Raw genomic sequence first — 21,568 nt, 5'->3', positions numbered from 1 at the left:
AGAACATTTGAGATCCTAGATTTTTTAATGATATTGAAGAATACAGGTAATTATTGATCTTCACAGATTTGTTGTCACTTATTGTAGCAGGTACTTTTTAGCACCTATGCTCTGTAACCTGTGTTGTATCTGATTATTCCTATTTTCCTGTCTGTTAATTTTCAGGTGGCTAGATGACCAATGCTGGCCAACAACCCTATTAGAACAATGGATGGTTAATCATTTTATAATTTTGCATTGCTTCCACATAGATATTTGGTATTTTTAATATTTTAAAGACAACTTTAAGAAGGAGAGGCTGGGCAGAAAGGAAAGCAGAGGGAATCTGAGGAGCTAGGGCTGGAACCCTTGTTACCAGGGGGCGTGTATGGGGGTGGAGTCAGGAGCCTAGACTGTTACACCAGGCTTCCGGAAATGTCTTAAATGCATTTTAGGATCCATGTTAGACATTAGCTACATTCATGTGTTTTTTCATTTTTAAAGGTATTATGAAGAAGTGGCTGTCAGTTTAAACAGTACTGTATCAGGGTTACAATATATAGTCCAATAGCTATGTTTGCTTTACTTAATGCACCAGCTCAAACAACACGATACTTCTATAAGTGGTCAAGAAAGATTTTAAGTAATACAGTAGGTCAATATTTCTGTAGCTAATTGTGTGCAAAATACTTTTTTTCGGATGTGTCTTTGAGGGAGGGATGAATTTTTCATGCACATTTTCACTGTATTACAATTCATTTCAAATTCCTGCAAATATTGTTTTTAAATGTTTTCCTATTGTGTTATTTCACCCTAGAGCCTTTTAGGAAAATGTTTGATGGGTTTCTAATCTAAGAATAAGATACACCCTTGTATAAATGTGTAGTCCCTATTAAAAGCACATTGCCTTATTGTCATAAAAACTATCCACAGATAGCACCCCTGTTCCAAAATCTGTTTCTGAGTCTGAGTCTAAGCCAAGTATCTGAGACAATGATGAAAATAATGCACCTGGCCTTTAATATGACATTATTAACATTGTTTTATGGATGATTCAAAATACCAAACAATTCAAACAACAGTCTGGCTGCAAAATTTTATTATCTAATCAAAGATTTCTATTGAATAGGGTGTAGTATTTTGGATTTCTCTTCCTTCACCTACCAATAATGTTATATATTTCAAATGTAAATGCATAAAGCAACATATAATGCATTTCTAATGCAGGATTCATTGCATGATCCATTTTGTCTTTATCGCAATAAAAAGAAAGTCTAGTTTCTTCGCATTTTTTTTAACAGTACATGCCAAATTGAGTTTTATTGCTCCCAAAACACAACCAGTTAAAATGAACTCCTTTTTACAAGAGGAGAAGATCGGTTGGTGGTGATAACAGAATTGTAAGCAACCGAGACGTTTCTGTATGGATTCTCTGTGGTGTACAAAGCCTGGGTGTGACTGTTGCTGAAGTGCAGTTAATTATTCAAATAAAAATGTTTGGACTTTGTACCAACACCTCTTTATGATTGGGTGCAATACAGGAGTTCACTTCTCAAGGAAAGCCAACAGCACACAGCTGTAGCACATTGAGGAGACCTGAAGTCGACAGAATTTAGAATATCTTTACGTTTGATATAATACAGCCTTAAAAATGTATTTTATAGTAGTTTTGCTGTTGGTTGGGACACTTTCAACGGTGGACAGCGGTAAGAATTTAACTTTTGGAAAATGTCTGAAGTGAAAGTAAAATCTTTTGGGTAATAAAGCCAGCATTTTTCTAAATTATATTTATTAAAAATTAACAGTGAACCTGATATAATCACAACTTGACAATCACAGACACTTTGTGTTGTTTGGTAGATTTGAAGAGTTCCATAAATGAGACAGATAACACCAAGTATATACACACACATATATATATATATACACACACACATATATATACATATATATATATATATATATATATATGTATATATATATATATATATATATATATATATATATATATATATATATACACACATATACATATATATATATATATATATATATATGCACACACATATTTACACATACATATATATACACAGATAAATACATTATTATTTTAATAATAAAATTACTGATGACAACTACAATATTGTTTCTAGTAGTAGGCTAGTTTTCTAGGTCATTATTTAGAAAATGTTCCTTGTTGCCAATTCGCAAGCTACATTGACTCTGAGGTGTAGTAGGTTAGCCTGAAGGTTAGCATAGTTAGGCCAATAAACAACCGTTTGCTTGTTCTAATTCACAACATGGGAATTTTTTTGTAATAATCCCTGACTAAGATAGTTAACCCAAATTGTTCCCAGTTTGTTATTACAAAAAATATGTGTTAGCATATTTACCTGATCATTTCTTTTACACCCAGCAACCATGTGGCTTGCCTATCTGCCACCTCTAGTGGCAATGGATGATAAAGCTGAACAGGATCATTAATTGTGCCTCTCAGTTCAGTCTTGCTGAGATTCGAAACAACCATATTCCAAGTAAATCATTGTTTAAATGTACAATATAGATAGATTAAATAGCCTACATTTCATACCAATATAAGATCATACTATGCCTATTATAACCCATTATCATATTTTAGAATTTATTCATTCTAAAACTTCTGCACTGGTTTTACATTTTTACTTAGGAGTTGTAACTAATCAATTTGTTCCCAGTTTTAACACTTAGACAGATACACGTAATATATACAGGGGATGGACAAAATAGCAGAAACAACACATGGAAAAGGGCTGTTATAGAGGTCACATTAGATTGACTGACAATTAGAATGACATGTGTCAGCTATAAAAGAGATCTAACAATTAGATATTTGATTTATGTCATTTTTCCTCTATAGAGAGATACTCACTGAACTACATCTACACTGCCCTGTCAAAGCCAGTTGAATTGCCTGGTATCCATGAGTTCACTGCCATGGGCCTGATGAATGACAGACAGATTGACTACTATGACAGCGATGTCAAGCAGAAGATTCCCAGACAGGACTGGATGAAGGAGAAGCTGCCACCAGACTACTGGGAAAAAGGCACTCAGTCCCGTAAGAGCAAGGAGCAGTGGTTCAAAGTCAACGTCAACATCCTGATGGAACGTATGAAGCACAACAACACTGGTGAGATGATCTGTTACTCTACATATCCTACTTTAAATCAATCTTTAACTCCTCTGAGCTGCGTTTCTAGAACTACATGCTTTATCTGTAAGCACAGCATTTTGCTAAACTTTCACAATAATGTATTCATTATTAATATAAATGCCTAAGAAAAGTGACTTGAAATCATGGTGTGGTCACTCTCTCTCTTCTGTTGGTTTTCCCCTCAGATGTCCATATTCTTCAGTGGAAGCATGGCTGTGAGGTTTACAAACAGAATGACGGTACATTTCAATTCATAAAGGGCACTGACCAGTACAGCTATGATGGTGATGACTTCCTGGCCTTTGATGATGCCACTAGTCAGTGGGTGGCCCCAGTTGATCAAGCTCAGCTGACCAAGAGGAAGTGGGACGGGGTACAGATCCTGAACCAGTACACCAAGGGTTACCTGGAGAAGGAGTGTGTGGACTGGCTGTCCAAATTCATGTCATATGGAGACCAAGAACTAAAGAAGGCCTGTGGGTATTTATTAATGCTAATCTGTACCTATATGTATGTATTTGCGTGGCCTATCAAATGGGTAGCAGAAGGATAATTTATAAATGTTCAAATATATGGCATATAAGAAGCTGTGATTCTCTACAGCTGGCTGTGAGTATTTATACAAACCAGCTGACAGTTGAATGGTCATCTGAACCTTAAAGTCTAATCATGTATTACAGAAATATAACATTCATCCCTGTGAGATCAAGAATGAGATGAATGTCCTCTGTTTATTTCCACTTTAGCCCCTCCTTTTTTGTAGCCAATCAAACGATTAACTGAAAATGACTATTCTTACCTGAGAGAAATAAAATGTATTATTAATATTCTCAATTTATTCCCACTTTAGCCCCTCCAAAAGTCTATGCATTTGCTAAAAAGGCCAGAAATGAGGGACATGTCCGACTGACCTGCATGGCAACAGGTTTCTATCCCAAAGATGTGGAAATGCAGATTAGGAAGAATGGTGTCCCATTGACCAAAGATGATGGAGTCCATTCTGAAGGAGTCCTACCCAATAATGACGAGACCTACCAGATCAGGAAGAGTGTGCAGATCCCAGAGGCAGACACAAATGATTATGAATGCCATGTTGACCACAGAACACTGACAGAGCCCCAGGTGGTAAAATGGGGTAAAGTATTGCTCATTTAATGTACTGTATTTTTGAAAGAAATATTGATTATTAATGATGGCGAAATCATTATCTGGATCTGTAAATGTGTTTCTTCATGATCAAAGTTTAGTTACAGTATAACTAGAATCCTTAGTACTACAGGTCTTATGAACAGTGTTAATGGTAAGTAAACATTACTTAACGTTAAACTATGGTTCAAACTCTTATTTTGATATCATGGACACTCAGTCCCTGCATCCATACTTCTGTCTACAGGGTCATGACATCTAGAGGGTCATTGTGTCAATTAAGGATTGTAGCTCAATGCTCAGTATCGTCTCTTGTCTTCCATACAGATGGAAAGTGCTGTGATTGTAGCTCATCCATAGGTGTTATCATTGGTTCTACTGTTGGCGTGGTGCTGGTGGTCGTCCCTCTCCTCATATTGATTGTGGTTCTGTGGAAGAGGAACAGAGGTACTTTTCTTATGTTTTGATTTAATTTTATACAGTATGTTAAAGTTATGTGATACATGTGGTGAAGGAAACTGAAGTGATCGAAGCCATATCTTAAAATAATTTTAGTGCATGATGTTAAACAAAGCAAAGTATTGTATATACATTTTTCCTATCGATGACCTGCATTTTCACTGATATATTTGGATTAATCTTGATCCAATGTTTTAAATAATGGAAGACTACCTTGGTTCCCGGTACCTCAAAATTATACTGTTGATGCAACATCATGCATTTTATTATCTACACATTTCACAGTGGTCTGGTGGGGATCTCATGATTGTCAATTGCTTTGATTTAATAATATCTATTCCAGATTAAATTCATGACAGCCCCTCCCACACATTTCTATACACCAATCATGTTCTCACACTGACCAATAATACAAAGAATGATTTATAGAATTGTTTCCTGGCATGCAAAAATGACTTCCTGTTGTTTTCCAGTTATACACAGCCTGAGATTTTTGCCTTTCAGGGCAAAGGTTGCTTATCATCCTATCATCTTTATTATAAATTATCAGGTTTATAGACTAATAATATGAGTGGACAGTAAGTCATAATTAAGAAGAAACAACCAGAGTTAAAATCAGTCAGACACTAAACAACATGTAAAAAGGGAGGAAAGTAAATATACCATATTATAGTGGTTTGAGTCCTGAATGCTGATTAGCAGAAATGTGTGATTAAGGAGACCATATGCAGGTTATGACTGTTTATAAAGAACTTTGTTGTCTATCGCCATTGTACCAAGGCTAAGTGCTGTGTTCTAGCTGTTCCTAAGTCCATAAACCACTCCCCTTGTGCCTTATTGCTCAATTACAAGTCACATCAATCTTTCTATCATGGTAGCTTTTATTTCAGTCAACTCAGAATCAGATCCGTTCATGAATTGACTTTCAGTTGGTATTATTCCTGCCTATTGCTGATGCTCAGTGATCTTTAATTCAAACTGTACATCTGCATTATTCTCTTTTCCCAGTGACTATGAATTGTGATTCCTCCAGCACTTCCTCTGAATCTGGTAATGTTATTCAAAAGAATTGCTGAATATTTTGTGTTACATTACTTACATAGACAATGATTTCAGGTGAAAAATATCTAAGGTAATGTTTGTTCTGCTATTCCAGGTAATGGCAGCAAAGTCAGTCTAGAGACAGAAGCAATATTGACAAATGCAGGTATATATATATATATATATATATGTAATTGATCCTCTGCTTTTAATTGTGTAATTTTCTTAATATAATACAAATCCCAGAAATGTATACAGTGTCAGTTGAAAGCTTGCTTGGCATGTATACATTTTCAGCAGTGTGGAAAAATTATTTTTGTTGTTGTTAATGGTACTGGTTCATTCAGTGAATTCCAAAAGTACTTGGACAGTGATCATTTGTTTTGTTTTCTTGGATTTGTTTTCCATCAATTTGAAATGCTAATGATGATGGTGTCAAAGTGCAGACTGTCAGCTTTAATTTTGAGGGTATTTTTTGGGGTCATTCATTTAGAAACTGCTTCAACCACAGCGTTTAATACATGGGTGCAGCTAGTATACAAGTTTACATTTAAAAAAACGTTTCCACCAGCAAACTTTTTCAGAGATGATTGCTTGACAACGTAGAGGTCTGTCAGGACCTGGTTGGGGTGTCTCTAAGAATCTCTATGTGCCCAGGGACCACAGCCAGGGCCCGAACGTGGGGATGGCTCTAGGCATATCTGCGCTTCTGGTTTTATATTCTCCCCAATCAGAGGCAACTGCACCTTGTTGTCTCCATATTGGGGACCTTATGTATTAACCACACCCTATATGGGTGTGGTCAATACTCGGGTTTGTATACATACAAAGCTAAAAATGATGGTACGCTTTATACACGGTGTGGGTTATAAATGGGGAATTACGGTGATCCCTCATTTAAGGGTGCCAAAGGTTTTTGAACAGTTGACTTGTTTCTTATCAGTAATTACAATAAAATATTCAACTAGCGCTTTTCATTACAGAAAGAATCTCCAAGTCTTTAAAGGGCAATGGTACGATGCTGATTTAGTAGCCGATCCGCAACCTGCCAGACTTTTGTAAGGGCAATGGTACGATGCTGATCTAGGTGCTGATCTGTAACCTGCCAGACTTCTGTAAGGGCAATGGTACGATGCTGATTTAGTAGCCGATCCGTAACCTGCCAGACTTCTGTAAGGTCAATGGTACGATGCTGAGTTAATAGCTGATCCGTAACCTGCCAGACTTCTGTAAGGACAATGGTACGATGTTGATTTAGCACGGGTGCGTTCACATCACACCATTTAACCATATGATAGTTTCAGATGCTATATTTAGGAGTTTGAGGAGATGAGAAGTTTCAGTTATTCGTTTTTTTAAGGTAGAATAAAAATCTGAAAGTGATTTATATTGCCTATTGTTTTATTAGGATTTTTTTGTTCATGAATCAAATTTCAATTAGAAACATTCTGACAATAAATTATCTTTATTGCATTCTGTTATTGCCTGAATTATATCCTATTTTCCCAGTGAACAACGACGTTAGCAGCACTTCTACAGACTCTGGTAATGTTATTCAAACTACTATCTGTAATGTTATATTACTTACATAGACAGTGAATTCATCTGAAAATGTTGAAGTGCTGATGTTAGTTTTGTTCTTCCAGGTCAAGCCAGCAATGAACGTCTGGAAATGCTGAGAAATTGAGGTAATATGATTAATCCATTGCTTTTCATGTATTTTTACATATAACTATGTAGTATAATCATAGTCTTCTGATCTCATTCTTGAAGGTAACTGTTAATTGTTGTTGACATCATATATTTGTTGACTGCCGCAGACAGTTATTTGCCTAGACAATATTAATGGAAATTCATTACCACATTGTATAATGTAGAAAGCAAACATTTAATTGAAATTAAATGAGTCCTTGTCCACCCACAACTCAATTTCTGTTGTTTTATTATTATTATCTTTCCTACTGGTAGTGTATAGAAAAGTATGAGTATAGTAAACAGGCACCCATCCCTTAATTACTTTCTTTTTCTGATCTTTCAGCCATTGGAGGGTGACTGACAGCACATCTAGATCCATAACAACCTGTTTTTTGATGTCATAATTTTAAGAATGTTTGTATACTTTTCTAATGGTAGTGGAATTAGCTTTGAGAATATGATTACAAAAAATACATTTTACATATTTTTTAATTGGTGAATTGCTTTTACAATTGATTTACACTTCAATGGCATACATTTATGCTGAAATGATATTTACTATTTATTACTGTCGTAGTCCCGATTTAGCAATCTTAAAATGAATGCACTGACTGCCCCTCTAACCATTTTTTTTAATGAAACTGTGTTTTATCATGTTTTTAAAAGATTTATTTGTAGTTACCAGATGTTAGTATTGTAATTCAAGTTGATATTTATATCAATTTGATGTTTACTTTGGACAGATTTATCTATTTATCAATGTCATGGGTGTTTTTTGAAAAAACATTGTTTTCAAATACAGTATTAAGTGTTGGGAGATTTTAATTGCTTGGTATTGGAACCATTATTCTATTTCTGTTTCAACAATTTGTTCTGATTGATTGAATCTAGCATGTGTGTATTGACTAATAGAACACACGTACACACAGTGGTGGTTCCAACATTCCAACATTCTTCTATTAAAGAATAATGAGATCACTGTGTATATGGGGACCTTCAACTCTGCCAAAATTCTTTGGTAATTCTTTATAAAAAGTAACAAATATTTTTTGTAACGCTCAACAAAGCAATTAAATTATTTACTGAATTTAAAAATACATTTTATTTTGTTTAAACAGTATTATTTTTTTGCCCTAAAAAAAGCCCAACTTTCCATTCAGCATGTTCTCCAAGGCTTGGAAGTCCCCTGTTTTCTAGGGTGTGACCTGTAGACCAAGGAGGCGTGGCAAGATTTGGATGTAGGACATTGCGTGACTAGTTAAGATGTAACACTGACTGCACCATTACTTTTACTTTCTGTTGGTTAATCAAAGAGTTCTTGCCAACCCCGAACTGTAGTTATAGTTCACTTCTATTGTTTTATTGTTGCCTTTACATTTTTATTAGTGTACCTACTGTATGAGTTTTGAAAGCACCTATTCCCGTATTTCTTTATCAAATGTTTCAGCCATTGGGCAGTGACGTACAGCACATTAAAATACAGAAAGAACCTGTAATGCAATTCTTATTAATCCAGTTGGCTTTCACAAGGAGTCCATCATTTATGAGCACTGTATATTTTAAAATGTGGCCCATAATAAGGATGATGCCTTATTATTAGAGATTTACTTCAACAGAATACATTTACACAGTATTTACTGTTGATAGTTGTTAAGATGAATGCACCAACTGTAAGTCCCTCCAGATTAGTGTCTGCTTAATAACTGAAATGTAAATTTTTGTTACCATGAGCTCTTATCATATTTTTATTCATTTTATTTGTTACCATATTTTGATATTGTTTCCTGAATATTTTCTTTTTATTTATTTTTTACTACCTTTTTCTCTCAATCCCACTGCACGACCTTGTGCGGAGTCGGGAGAGTCAAGAGTCGGCTTCTTCCGAAACCTGCTGGATCATCCGGTCTACTTCTTTACACCCCACACGCATCACAGCAATTCATTATAAGTGAAACATAAAAAAAACTATATCCTTGACCAGAGGCGTTGCTAGGATCCCAATACATGATAAAACCCACATTGTTTTATCCCTAGCCAGGTCAGAGGCGCCCACCCCCCCCAGAGACGTTGTTGGAATGTGGCGACATAAGGATATCCCCATGCTGATTACTCCCCCAGCAACCAGACGACACTAGCCTAATACGCACCACCCTACTGGACCCCTTGGCCACAATCGGCAGTGGCATGACCGGAGCACGAACCCACAGCCATAGTGACACAGTTGCAAGAGCATAGACCACTTATTATTGTATTCAAATTTTGGCCTATTGGTTTTTAAATTGGATTATTGGTTTAGGGACAATTTTTTTATTTCTGTTATGCTACTTGTTTAAACTAGCTTAGTTTGTTATTGTTATTTTAACCTACTGGCCTAGCATTTGAGTCAAATCCATACGCAACCAAACAAACACACTGAGCTGATTTACGATCGCATTTGATTGTTCCATGAAGTATGACACTGTTCTTGGGCTTTTGAGTCAAAAGGAAAGAGTTAACATTATGGTATCTAAGTTACATTTTACATAACAAACAAAACTTTTATGGACAAGGTTCCATAAAAAAAGACAGAGGATTTCCTGGTAGAGAAAGACTAGGTGTTCTTTGATACATTGTGCTGCTCACCGTGGAACGGGATAGGCATATTGTTGTTATTGTTGGGCTGTTCAGCATTCATGTGAAGATTCTACATGTATTTCATGAGACTTTTGCTCCTTTCTGGGATGCTTTGTAAAAAAAAAAAAAATCAGTAGGCTACTGTTGTTAATTGTAGGAAAATAGGAACATCTAAAAAACATGGGTTAATTATTACATCCAGGCATTTTCTTAGTGTGTAGACTAATTTGACGATAACAGGCATATTTTTGCCTGCTGTTACTGATGGAAGCCCTTACCTTTAAATACCATTGTGCCTGACTACCTGAAACTAAATGATAAATGTTAAGAGTAGCCTAACCCTAAATTTAACATTTACCCTAAACCTTATTCTAAATCTATCCCTAACCGTAGCAAGCAGTTGCATATCAACAGTTTCTTTAAGGTTTTTTGATAGTATTACTATCTATAGAACATCTACAGATGGAAATTGGGTCTCCCAAAATAAAGTGTAACCAAAAGAGATCTACAAACAGACATTTGGTCAACACCATATACGTTCTGTCTTTTTTCTAAATAAATACTTATTTGAAATATTTTTTTTACCAATAAGGAAAACCACTAGTTTTCATTTTTAAAAACAAAACAAATTTAAGGATTATTATTTTTAGATTATTCACTGCATTATGACTTCTGTAGTACTTACTGTAATATCTTGTGGCATTAACTATATTAGACTGTGGTATTTACTATTACTATTTCGGTGCATGTTGGACTCCGGCAGGGCTGCCCTTTGTCACCGGTTCTGTTCATAATTTTTATGGACAGAATTTCTAGGCGCAGCCAGGGGCCGGAGGGTGTCAGGTTTGGGGACCACACAATTTCGTCTCTGCTCTTTGCGGATGATGTTGTCGTGTTGGCCTCTTCAAACCAGGACCTTCAGCATGCGCTGGGACGGTTTGCAGCCGAGTGTGAAGCGGTGGGGATGAGAATCAGTACCTCCAAATCTGAGGCCATGGTCCTCAGTCGGAAAAGGGTGGCTTGCTCACTTCAGGTTGGTGGAGAGTGCCTGCCTCAAGTGGAGGAGTTTAAGTATCTAGGGGTCTTGTTCACGAGTGAGGGAAGGATGGAACGGGAGATTGATAGACGGATCGGTGCAGCTTCTGCAGTAATGCGGTCGATGTATCGGTCTGTCGTGGTGAAGAAAGAGCTGAGCCGCAAGGCGAAGCTCTCGATTTACCGGTCAATCTACGTTCCTACTCTCACCTATGGTCATGAGCTTTGGGTCATGACCGAAAGGACAAGATCCCGGATACAGGCGGCCGAAACTCCGCAGGGTGGCTGGGCGATCCCTTAGAGATAGGGTGAGAAGCTCGGTCACCCGGGAGGAGCTCGGAGTAGAGCCGCTGCTCCTCCACATCGAGAGGGGTCAGCTGAGGTGGCTTGGGCATCTGTTTCGGATGCCTCCGGAACGCCTTCCAGGGAAGGTGTTCCGGTCCCGTCCCACCGGGAGGAGACCCCGGGGAAGACCTAGGACACGCTGGAGGGACTATGTCTCCCGGCTGGCCTGGGAACGCCTCGGTGTCCCCCCGGAAGAGCTGGAGGAAGTGTCTGGGGAGAGGGAAGTCTGGGCATTCCTGCTTAGACTGCTGCCCCCGCGACCCGGCCCCGGATGAAGCGGAAGAAGATGATGATGATGATGATGATATTTCGGTCATTAAAGTAATATTTATTATAGGGTTCTTGATTTAGGATCATTGAGAGACGGGTAGGGATTTCTCTTTGAGGAACCCTAGTAGACAAACAAGGACAGACAATTGTCCATAACCTGTGTGGGTAGGACTTTGGTCTGAATGGGTTGAAGGCCCTCTAAGTGTTTACAAGGGGAATGGCAAACACAATGTATTTAAGACTTCCAACTATACCGATCAGCCATAACATTACGACCCTTGAGGGGTGTTCCTGGTCTGCAGTGGTCAGTACCTATCAAAAGTGGTCCAAGGAAGGAAAAGCGGTGAACCGGCAACTTAGGCCACTTTTAGTAGGATAATGCGCCCTGCCACAAAGCAAAAATGGTTCAGGAATGGTATGAGGAACACAACATCGAGTTCAAGGTGTTGACTTGGCCTCCAAATACTCCAGATCTCAAGCGGATCAGGGCTGTTTTGGCAGCAAAAGGGGGACCTACACAATATGAAGCAGATGGTCAATGTTATGGCTCCCCTTTTCAATACCAAATGTCAAAAATGCAATGTCATGTTTATAAAATGTCTGGCAATAGAACAGTAAATAATCATTTCAGTGCCATAGCTGGGTGGATTGTTGTGGAATAGACACTGAGTGCAACAATGCTTTAACCAATCAGCATTCAGGATTAGACCCACCTGTTGACTAAAGTATACTAAGTAAATATGACGTTTATATAACCAACACAACCGGTTTGACTACATTCCGTTAAAATTGGTTTCCTTGAAGAGAACAGACACAGGGTTTCCTTGTAGAGAAGGACAGGGAGTACTGTTGTCACATACTGTGGATCACCAGAGAGAACGATAGGAATATTGTTTTTATTGTCAAGCCATTAAACATTCATGTGAGGATTCAACATGTATTTCTTGATGCTACTGCTTTTTTTGGGGGCACTTTCGAAGGTGGACAGTGGTAAGAACATGTATTTTTCTGTAGCCTAACATTGCTTGTGTCAGGTAAAATTGATTAACATAGGGTTAATTGGCACAAATGTTCAAAAACAAAAGGATTAAACTAATAATTGTAACATGCGGACATTTGATTAAACTGTGTAAGCTTAAGTTGGCATCAACTGGCCTATTATATTTTGCCTGTACCCAGGGGTAAAACTGGGATTTGTGGAGAGGGGGAGCCCTACTTTCTACCTTCTAGTTGTATCCTAAATATTTAACAGCTGGCCTGTGGAAGTACAGGAGCTCAGCGCCCCTGTAGGTCTCATTTCGTCTATTTGTGTAGGTGTTCAGCTCCTGCTGTTTCCCGTCCAATTCAACCCCTGCCTGTCCCTGGCCGCAGCCTAAACCTGTAAAACAATATCTTACCTGGCAACATAATATTATTACCTGAGATTCTAGGATGCACAGCCAGTTTTTTCTTTTTGATAACCATGAGGGATGAACACAAAATAAATGTAGAATAAATTACAATAATATTTGATTTAGAGATTGATAAAACATTTCTGAATTACACATTTAAACATTTTTTTTATTATGCTCTAAAAAGGATTGAATGAATACTGTTTGTTGTTGTGTTTTGGAACGTACTGTATGCACTAGTATTCACAAAAGTTTTACACTACAAAAGGAATGATGTGGTAAATCCTGTAATATACTGTCATTCTTTCCTTAGATATCACAATAGTATTTTGTAGATTTTTGAGTCAGGAAAGGCACATGGTGGGATATTTGGGAAGGAAATGCATGCACATCATTTGAAAGTTCACCGTCAGATACGGCAGTCAAGGCCTAGCACTGATGAGCCCTGCCAATACTTCAGCACACATCAAAATTCCGCAACATTTTATAGCATTCTACAGCAAGAATATTTAGCATTTTACGTTATAAACCATCTGGTTCAAACCCTGAATGTTCAGTTGCTGAAAGCCGTGATATATGAGACTGTATAACAGGGGCATGACAACATTTCTATTTTTACTGTTTATCTTATTAATAATAATCTTGTTAACAGGTTTATTATAGCGCCTTATGCATCTCAGGGGTTTGGGGTGTGGCCAGTATACTAAGTCTAAGGGCTGTATCGAGGCACTTTGTACAGCCCATAGTTGTGGTATATTGACCATACCACACCTCCTCTGGCCTTATTATTTAAGTATACTAAACAATTAAATAGCAACTATACACAAACAATGGATAATACAGTATGATTACTCTTATTCTCCAGAGTAGGACAAAATTATATAATAAGCACTAAACATTATTGGGACACTATGTACAGTTTTAGGAAAACAAAATGCAATGATGTGCAAATCATTTAAACCCTATATTCAATAGAAAATAGCACAATATTTGGTAGCATTTTATGTGGATAATACATTTTGTAGATGCTTTAAGGACTATCTACAGACTATAAATAAAATGTCTATTAACTATGTATCTACTGAAACTTACCTTATACATAAGACTTTCCTTAACACTTATTCTAAAACTTACCTTGATCTTAGCAAGAATTTGCTAGGTTTTTAATAGTTTGTTGATCTATAGAACATCTATAGATGGCAAGATAGACTATGAAAATGAAATGTAACCAAATATTTTTGTCTGTGAAATTATTATTTTTCTTTATTCAGGGGTCACAACAAAATACAATAACAGCAATATAATGTTTGTATCTCTAACTTGTAGACAGATGGTCGCTGAACTACATCTACACTGCCCTGTCAAAGCCAGTTGAATTGCCTGGTATCCATGAGTTCACTGCCATGGGCCTGATGAATGACAAACAGATTGACTACTATGACAGCGATGTCAAGCAGAAGATTCCCAGACAGGGTTGGATGAAGGAGAAGCTGCCACCAGACTACTGGGAAAAAGGCACTCAGTCCCGTAAAAGCAAGGAGCAGTGGTTCAAAGTCAACGTCAACATCCTGATGGAACGTATGAAGCACAACAACACTGGTGAGATGATCTGTTACTCTACATAACCAAAGATAATAATTGCTGATTCCCTCTTATTCTGGTTTTCCTCTTAGTGGCATACAGTATTTCCGAAGTAAACATTTACCAACAAATGACTTCTAGCACAATATATCTTCTACTGCTTTTCTCCTCAGATGTCCATATTCTTCAGTGGAAGCATGGCTGTGAGGTTGACAAACAGAATGACGGCACATTGAGATTCATAAAGGGCACTGACCAGTACAGCTATGATGGTGATGACTTCCTGTCCTTTGATGATCTCACTAGTCAGTGGGTGGCCCCAGCTGTTCAAGCTCTGCCAACCAAGAGGAAGTGGGACGGGGTACAGATCCTGAACCAGTACACCAAGGGTTACCTGGAGAAGGAGTGTGTGGACTGGCTGTCCAAGTTCATGTCATATGGGCACCAAGAATTCAGTAGTGTTGACTGTGAGAACGTTCATCAGAACTGTAACCTTTTTTGTAGCCGATCAAACGATTATCTGAAAATGACTATTCTTACCTGAGAGAACTAAAATATATCATTAATATTCTCAATTTATTCCCTCTTTAGCCCCTCCAAAAGTCTATGCATTTGCTAAAAAGGCCAGAACTGAGGGACATGTTCGACTGACCTGCATGGCAACAGGTTTCTATCCCAAAGATGTGGAAATGCAGATTAGGAAGAATGGTGTCCCATTGACCAAAGATGATGGAGTCCATTCTGAAGGAGTTCAACCCAATAATGACGAGACCTACCAGATCAGGATGACTGTGCAGATCCCAGAGGCAGACACAAATGATTATGAATGCCATGTTGACCACAGAACACTGACAGAGCCCTTTGTGAAAAAATGGGGTAGAGTAGTGATAATATATTTAATCATTTCAGAATAATCATGAATACAGATTATTCCAAATGATTTTTTCATCCTCCTCTCATGCTTCTATTATGTTTCACACAGATGGAAAATGCTGCGATTGTAGCCAATCCACAGTTGTAATCATTGGGGCTGTTGTTTGCGTGGTGGTCCTCCTGGCCTTATTGATCGCTGTTGTGTTTCTGTGGAAGAAAAGGCAAATAGGTGGGTTTTTTAGATTGTATTAAATTTCATGCAAGATGTTATTGCTGTGTTAAGAGAAATGGTCATCCTACAATGGAGATATGGTAATTTCTTAGAGCACATCATGCACATTATTATTTTTTACATTTACATTTTAGTAGCATAACGTTTGGGCATTCATCTTAAGATCGCTAGATTGAGACAACAGCAGAACAGAGGGTGGCAGGATGCAGATACTCTCTAAATGTTACTGAGGATGCAATATCCCGCATTTCACTCCTGTAGTACATTATACCTGTATTCTCTTTTTTCAGGGACAAAGAAAGAGAATGCTAGCAGCAGTTCCACCTCTGGTAATGTTATTGCCAGTTATTTTATCTTATATTACTTATAATGAATTCCGCTGAGACTCTGGATGTGCTAATTTTAGTCCTGGCATTCCAGGTCAAGGCAGCCAAAACAGTATAGACATCGATGAAAAGCTGCTTAATGAAGGTAATACAATTCAGCCTTTGCTTTTCATTTATATTTTTTTGTTATCAATACAGTCGTGGTCCTCAATTCTCATTCTAGAAAGTAAAAAAATGTTCTGGTATTAATTGTTGTACTTCATAACTTAACACATAATAGATTTTGTGACTGTCACAAAAAGCGGTTGTCTGGAATTCAGAATCATGCCTTTTCATTTAATTTTAAAAACAATTAAGAATGATAAATTTCTGATAACATTAATTCCTGTATGCCAAATATTATTGTTTTCCAAAGGCGGGTTAACTAACGATTTATGGTCCGAGGGGATTTCGGACGGATTTCACTACTTGGACATTTTGGGTCCCAGATTCATTTCTGTAACAGATACAACCTATTATGATGTATCCTGGTAATCACAACCCCCTTTGCTACAATAAAAACACATAAAAACAGACTTCTGGGTCACCATTTAGAAAACTAATCTGTAGGAAAAGCAAAAAAAAAATTTTTTTTAAACATTTCTGCCATTCAGCATGACAACATTTGATTGAAAGAATTATGAAGTTTTGTTTCAATGGTTTTCCCTGATAGTTCCATACCTTTACTGTCTTATTACATTTTATTGGGTTGAAACTAATGAATAAAACAAATAATAGAAGGTAAAACATATAGGCACCCAAAAAAAATTGGGTTCTTCTACTTAGAAATAAAGCACTATAAAAGAAATGAGAAAGAAGATAAATCAAATCTGTTTGCATGTAATGACGCCAAACGGCCACCAGATGGGTGGTGGTCCTCCTGGCCATATTCATCGCATTTCTTGTGTTTCTGTGGAAGAAAGGGATAATAGGTGGGTTTTTTAGATTGTATTAAATTTCATGCAGGATGTTATTGCTGTGTTAAGAGAAATGGTCATTCTACAATGGAGATATGCTTTTAGAGCACATCATGGGTTCTTATTTTTTACATTTACATTTTAGTAGCATAACATTTGGGCATTCATCTTAAGATCGCTAGATGAGACAACAACAGAAAAGAGGGTGGCAGGATGCAGATACTCTCTAAATGTTACTGTTGATGCAATATCCCGCATTTCACTCCTGTAGTACATTATAACTGTATTCTGTTTTTTCAGGGACAAAGAAAGAGAATGCTAGCAGCAGTTCCACCTCTGGTAATGTTATTGCCAGTTATTTTATCTTATATTACTTATAATGAATTCCGCTGAGACTCTGGACGTGCTAATTTTAGTCCTGGCATTCCAGGTCAAAGCAGCCAAAACAGTATAGACACCGAAGAAAAGCTGCTTAATGAAGGTAATACAATTCATCCTTTACTTTTCATTTATATTTTTTTGTTATCAATACAGTCATGGTCCTCATTCTAGAAAGTAACAATTTTTTCTGGTATTTATTGTTGTACTTCATAACTTAACACATAATAGATTTGGTGACTGTCACAAAAAGAGGTTGTCTGGAATTCAGAACCATGCCTTTTCATTTAATTTCACTACTTGGACATTTTGGGTCCCAGATTCATTTCTGTAACAGATACAACCTATTATGATGTATCCTGGTAATCACAACCCCCTTGGCTACAATAAAAACACATAAAAACAGACTTCTGGGTCACCACTTAGAAAACTAATCTGTTGGAAAAGCTAAAAATAATAATTCTGAAAACATTTCTGCCTCATGAAGTATTGTTTCAATGGTATTCCCTGATAGTTCCATGCCTTTACTGTCATATTACATTGTATTGGGTTGAAACTAATGAACAAAATAAATAACAGAAGGTAAAAAATATAGGCACCCCCAAAAAATGGTTCTTCTCCCTAGCAATAAAACACTATAAAATAAATTAGAAAGAAGATGAATCAAATCTGTTTGCGTGTAATGACGCCAACCGGCACGAAATCGATAGTGCCGTTTGGACTTCTATTATTTATAAAATCAGAGTTTTTAACAAAATTACCAACTTTTTCCCAAAAACCCAAGATCATCCTCATACTATGTTGACAGAAGACATTTTCTATATCATATTTATAATACAAACGATGTATTACGGTTCAATACATGATATAAAGTAATGTACACCCTTCTAATCCCTATAGTCTTTTCACATTAGACTTTCTAAGCTGCATGGTCAATGTTGTTGCCTGGTGACAAGTTTTCCTCCTGCAGGCTGTAGTCCCCATAGCCACCCAAACTATACATGGAACACTTAACGAAGGTGGCTACGTACAATATGCATTGAAACCGGATGATTATATTTTCATTAATATTTATGCAAATGAGCACAGAGTGGTCCATCCCCATACCTGCAGATTGAGACCTGGAAGTTAAACAAGAAAAAACAACAAGGAATGAGACAAAGATAAATCATGTTAGAACTTTTTATGTAAATGGGGGGGGGGGTAAATATACCCTGTAGTATTGAATATAAAGTTACATCGTACATCAACAAGGGTGGTTTCTGATTCAGTTCAAACAGAAATTGAATTAAAAGTATAATTACAAATAGCCCATTGTCTTTTTGTTATGAATATTTTTGTTGATGAATCGAATTTCAATGGAAATACTGCTTATTCCTTCCTATTAATTATCAATGAAATTGTGCACTGTATTTTCTTTTCCAGATGCAAAACCTGATGACTCCAGCAGCACTGACTCTGGTATTGATTTTAAAATGACTGTCACTAAAGTTATATCAGCGAATTCACTTGAAACTCTGGAAGTGCTAATGTTGGTTCTGTGGTTACAGGGTGCCATTGAAGTTCTGTGAAGGTAATATAATTCGTTTTGCTTTAAATTATTTTATTTGTTTTCATAATGTAATACAATCACTAGACTAAAATAAAATGCATCAAGTTTAAATACTTTAATGGGGCAATATGTAATTTTACTGCATTACTAGCATAAAAACAACCAAAAATGACCAGTAGATGTTTGAAGTTAATGTTTTAAGTGACTGACATGTTTCCCAATGAAACTTTTTTTGTATTCACTTTCAATATCCTTACACTCGCAACACAATCCTTCCCAGCCTAAACTACCCTGGACTAGCCAGTGCTTCGGTAAGGGGAAGATGAGGAGACATGTTGTGTTACTGTTTAGAGCAGGGTTCTTCAACTCTTACCCTACGAGGGCCAGAGCCTGCTGGTTTTCTGTTCTACCTCATCATTAATTGTCCCATGTCTAAAAAGATCCCTGCTAAAGGGGTTACAGTTGAAAAATGCAGTGGAATTGGCTTTGAGGGCCAGAGTTAACTAACCCTGGTATAGAGGCAGGATTATACACAGTTTCCCTTTAAATCAGATCATAAAGGTAATAAATATAATACTTGATTATAAATGGTGCCAGTTAATAAATCTATATGGGTCAAAAACAGATGATGAAGAATTATTTGGAAATCTTTATGACAATTTAGGTATAGATGCAGACAATGACACTATGAGTTGCATGTGATAATTGATCAAACATACTACCTGCTACTATCAACTGCTGGCGCTCAAAGAGATCAAGCGGTTACTAAAATACTTTATGTAAAAGTGATTATGAATTGAATTTAGAGATAATACTTCTATACTGTATATTAAAGTCTCTGTTTAACGTTAAGAACAGATACAGCTCCGGAAAAAATTTAGACCACTGCACCTTTTTCTTTCCTTTCCAAAAGCGTTCAATTTGCAGTGGTCTCTTCATATTAACCCTTGTGATCCTCACTCAAAACCTTCCTTTTTGACTTTTTTGGAAAGAAAAGAAAAAGGTCCAGTGGTCTCTTAATTCTTCCCAGAGCTGTATATTAACTTTTTCTGGTGGCTGTCTTACACTGATTGTTTCATGCAATATATTTTACATTGTTGAGTCACATTTATTCCTCTTAAGGGAACGAGAAGAAATCCAAATCCCGTGAAATCTAGATGGCGAGGGCCCTCTGCTTGGAAAGGATGGACCTAATGTGTGATTTATGGTGCTTTATACAAGATGTTTTGCACCACGTGTTATTCTTTCCCAAGTTCTCCCATATCACCCCACTCCTCCACACTCGCCACTGGCTTCCAATGTTTTGTTCCTTTTAGCACTGACTTTGCTCTAAACAATTACAGTAGTTAAACTGTACTTGCTGTTTACAGGGTGGTGATTGTCCCAACTAGCTATCTTAAAATGAATGCACTTACAGTAACTCACTCAGGAATGAATAGACCTCTAGTCTCATTGAGTATGTATGGGTATCTGAACATTGTTATTTGTTACTTTATTATTAGTTGGTCATTATGTGATTATTCTGTTCCATATTACAATGCTTTGGCTATTTTAGCCTAGCTCTGTTATTGTTACAATCACTACTACTACTGCTTTAGTAACTTCTGAAACCAAATGTACAACATTTATGTATATCTATAATGGTGGGTTTTCATTGCTGATACAATTATTTTTCCTGGAATAGATATGAGCTATATCATGTAAAAGTGTAATGATAATTAATTTGTTATTCTCTGACCTAATTTTGAATTGTGATTCATTTACAGTTGTTCTTCCAAAATATAAAGGTCAATAGGGTGAATTGATGGTAAAAACTGTAAAGATTTTATTAAAATATAAGTAAATAATGCTGTTTTTCGATTCATTGGTAGGTAATTTCCTCTGCTCTGGCTAACTACATTTTTTGATCTAAGTATACATTTTATATTTAAGTTCATGCAAGAAATGACTAGGATGCATCCCCATTTGCCTACCCGAAAGTTGTACTCAGCCAAAACTAAAGATGTTATTCTGCTCATACCAAAAATATTCCTGTCTGCCCTCATGTACTTACAGTATGAAGTGAAAGTCGACAGTTCTTGCATTGTTTACATTTTGCTGCCATAAAGCATAATATTTATTCAATTATAGTTTTGCAACTTAATCCCAATTTCTAAGTGAAAATAAAACTAACACATATTGACGTTTTTTTTAGCAATTTTCCAAATAGGTCCCTGGTTGTTGTTTTATTAAAGCAAGTAGCGGTACGAGGTAAGGGTGTAATCACTGGAAAACCAACCGTTGTGACGGCAGGCGGGGTCTCTGTGGCAGCCTCCTGGGGGCAGATGGGGGTATGGGTTCAGGTAGTTGACATCTTGGCAGCACTCTTCTTCTCCGAACTGTCTCACTTCCTCCTGAGCTCCCAAGACATTGGGGCCGAGCAGTGTTGAGGGCAGTATTGCCGGAGGTTGGTCCCACTTCCTCCTCTGCAGCATCTTAAACTTCAGTGAGTTATTAGCCAGTA

The 21,568-nt window shown here is 36.9% G+C and overlaps 2 protein-coding genes across 2 annotated transcripts; both read left to right on the top strand.

Moving 5' to 3' along the window:
• Nucleotides 1–1,519: 1,519 nt before the first annotated feature.
• On the top strand, nucleotides 1,520–9,028 carry LOC114839964 (major histocompatibility complex class I-related gene protein-like). Its single transcript, XM_029122756.2, has 10 exons — nucleotides 1,520–1,685; nucleotides 2,876–3,148; nucleotides 3,358–3,648; nucleotides 4,023–4,307; nucleotides 4,646–4,765; nucleotides 5,786–5,827; nucleotides 5,934–5,984; nucleotides 7,328–7,363; nucleotides 7,465–7,506; nucleotides 7,857–9,028. Exons 1-9 carry the CDS (start codon nucleotides 1,631–1,633, stop codon nucleotides 7,503–7,505), a joined length of 1,194 nt encoding a protein of 397 aa, XP_028978589.2. The 5' UTR covers nucleotides 1,520–1,630; the 3' UTR covers nucleotide 7,506; nucleotides 7,857–9,028.
• Nucleotides 9,029–12,577: 3,549 nt separating this feature from the next.
• LOC105028052 (H-2 class I histocompatibility antigen, Q10 alpha chain) lies at nucleotides 12,578–20,902 on the top strand. The gene is made up of 12 exons (XM_013132687.4): nucleotides 12,578–12,766; nucleotides 14,494–14,766; nucleotides 14,922–15,215; nucleotides 15,340–15,624; nucleotides 15,731–15,850; nucleotides 16,144–16,182; nucleotides 16,274–16,324; nucleotides 17,436–17,474; nucleotides 17,566–17,616; nucleotides 18,939–18,974; nucleotides 19,064–19,086; nucleotides 20,188–20,902. Exons 1-11 carry the CDS (start codon nucleotides 12,712–12,714, stop codon nucleotides 19,072–19,074), a joined length of 1,254 nt encoding a protein of 417 aa, XP_012988141.2. The 5' UTR covers nucleotides 12,578–12,711; the 3' UTR covers nucleotides 19,075–19,086; nucleotides 20,188–20,902.
• The last annotated feature ends 666 nt before the right edge of the window (nucleotides 20,903–21,568 follow it).

Source organism: Esox lucius, chromosome 10, assembly GCF_011004845.1.
Source record: "Esox lucius isolate fEsoLuc1 chromosome 10, fEsoLuc1.pri, whole genome shotgun sequence".
In the NCBI taxonomy this organism is placed as follows: domain Eukaryota; kingdom Metazoa; phylum Chordata; class Actinopteri; order Esociformes; family Esocidae; genus Esox; species Esox lucius.
Note: the sequence above shows the minus strand (reverse complement) of the source record. Positions and strands in the feature narration are given on the sequence as shown.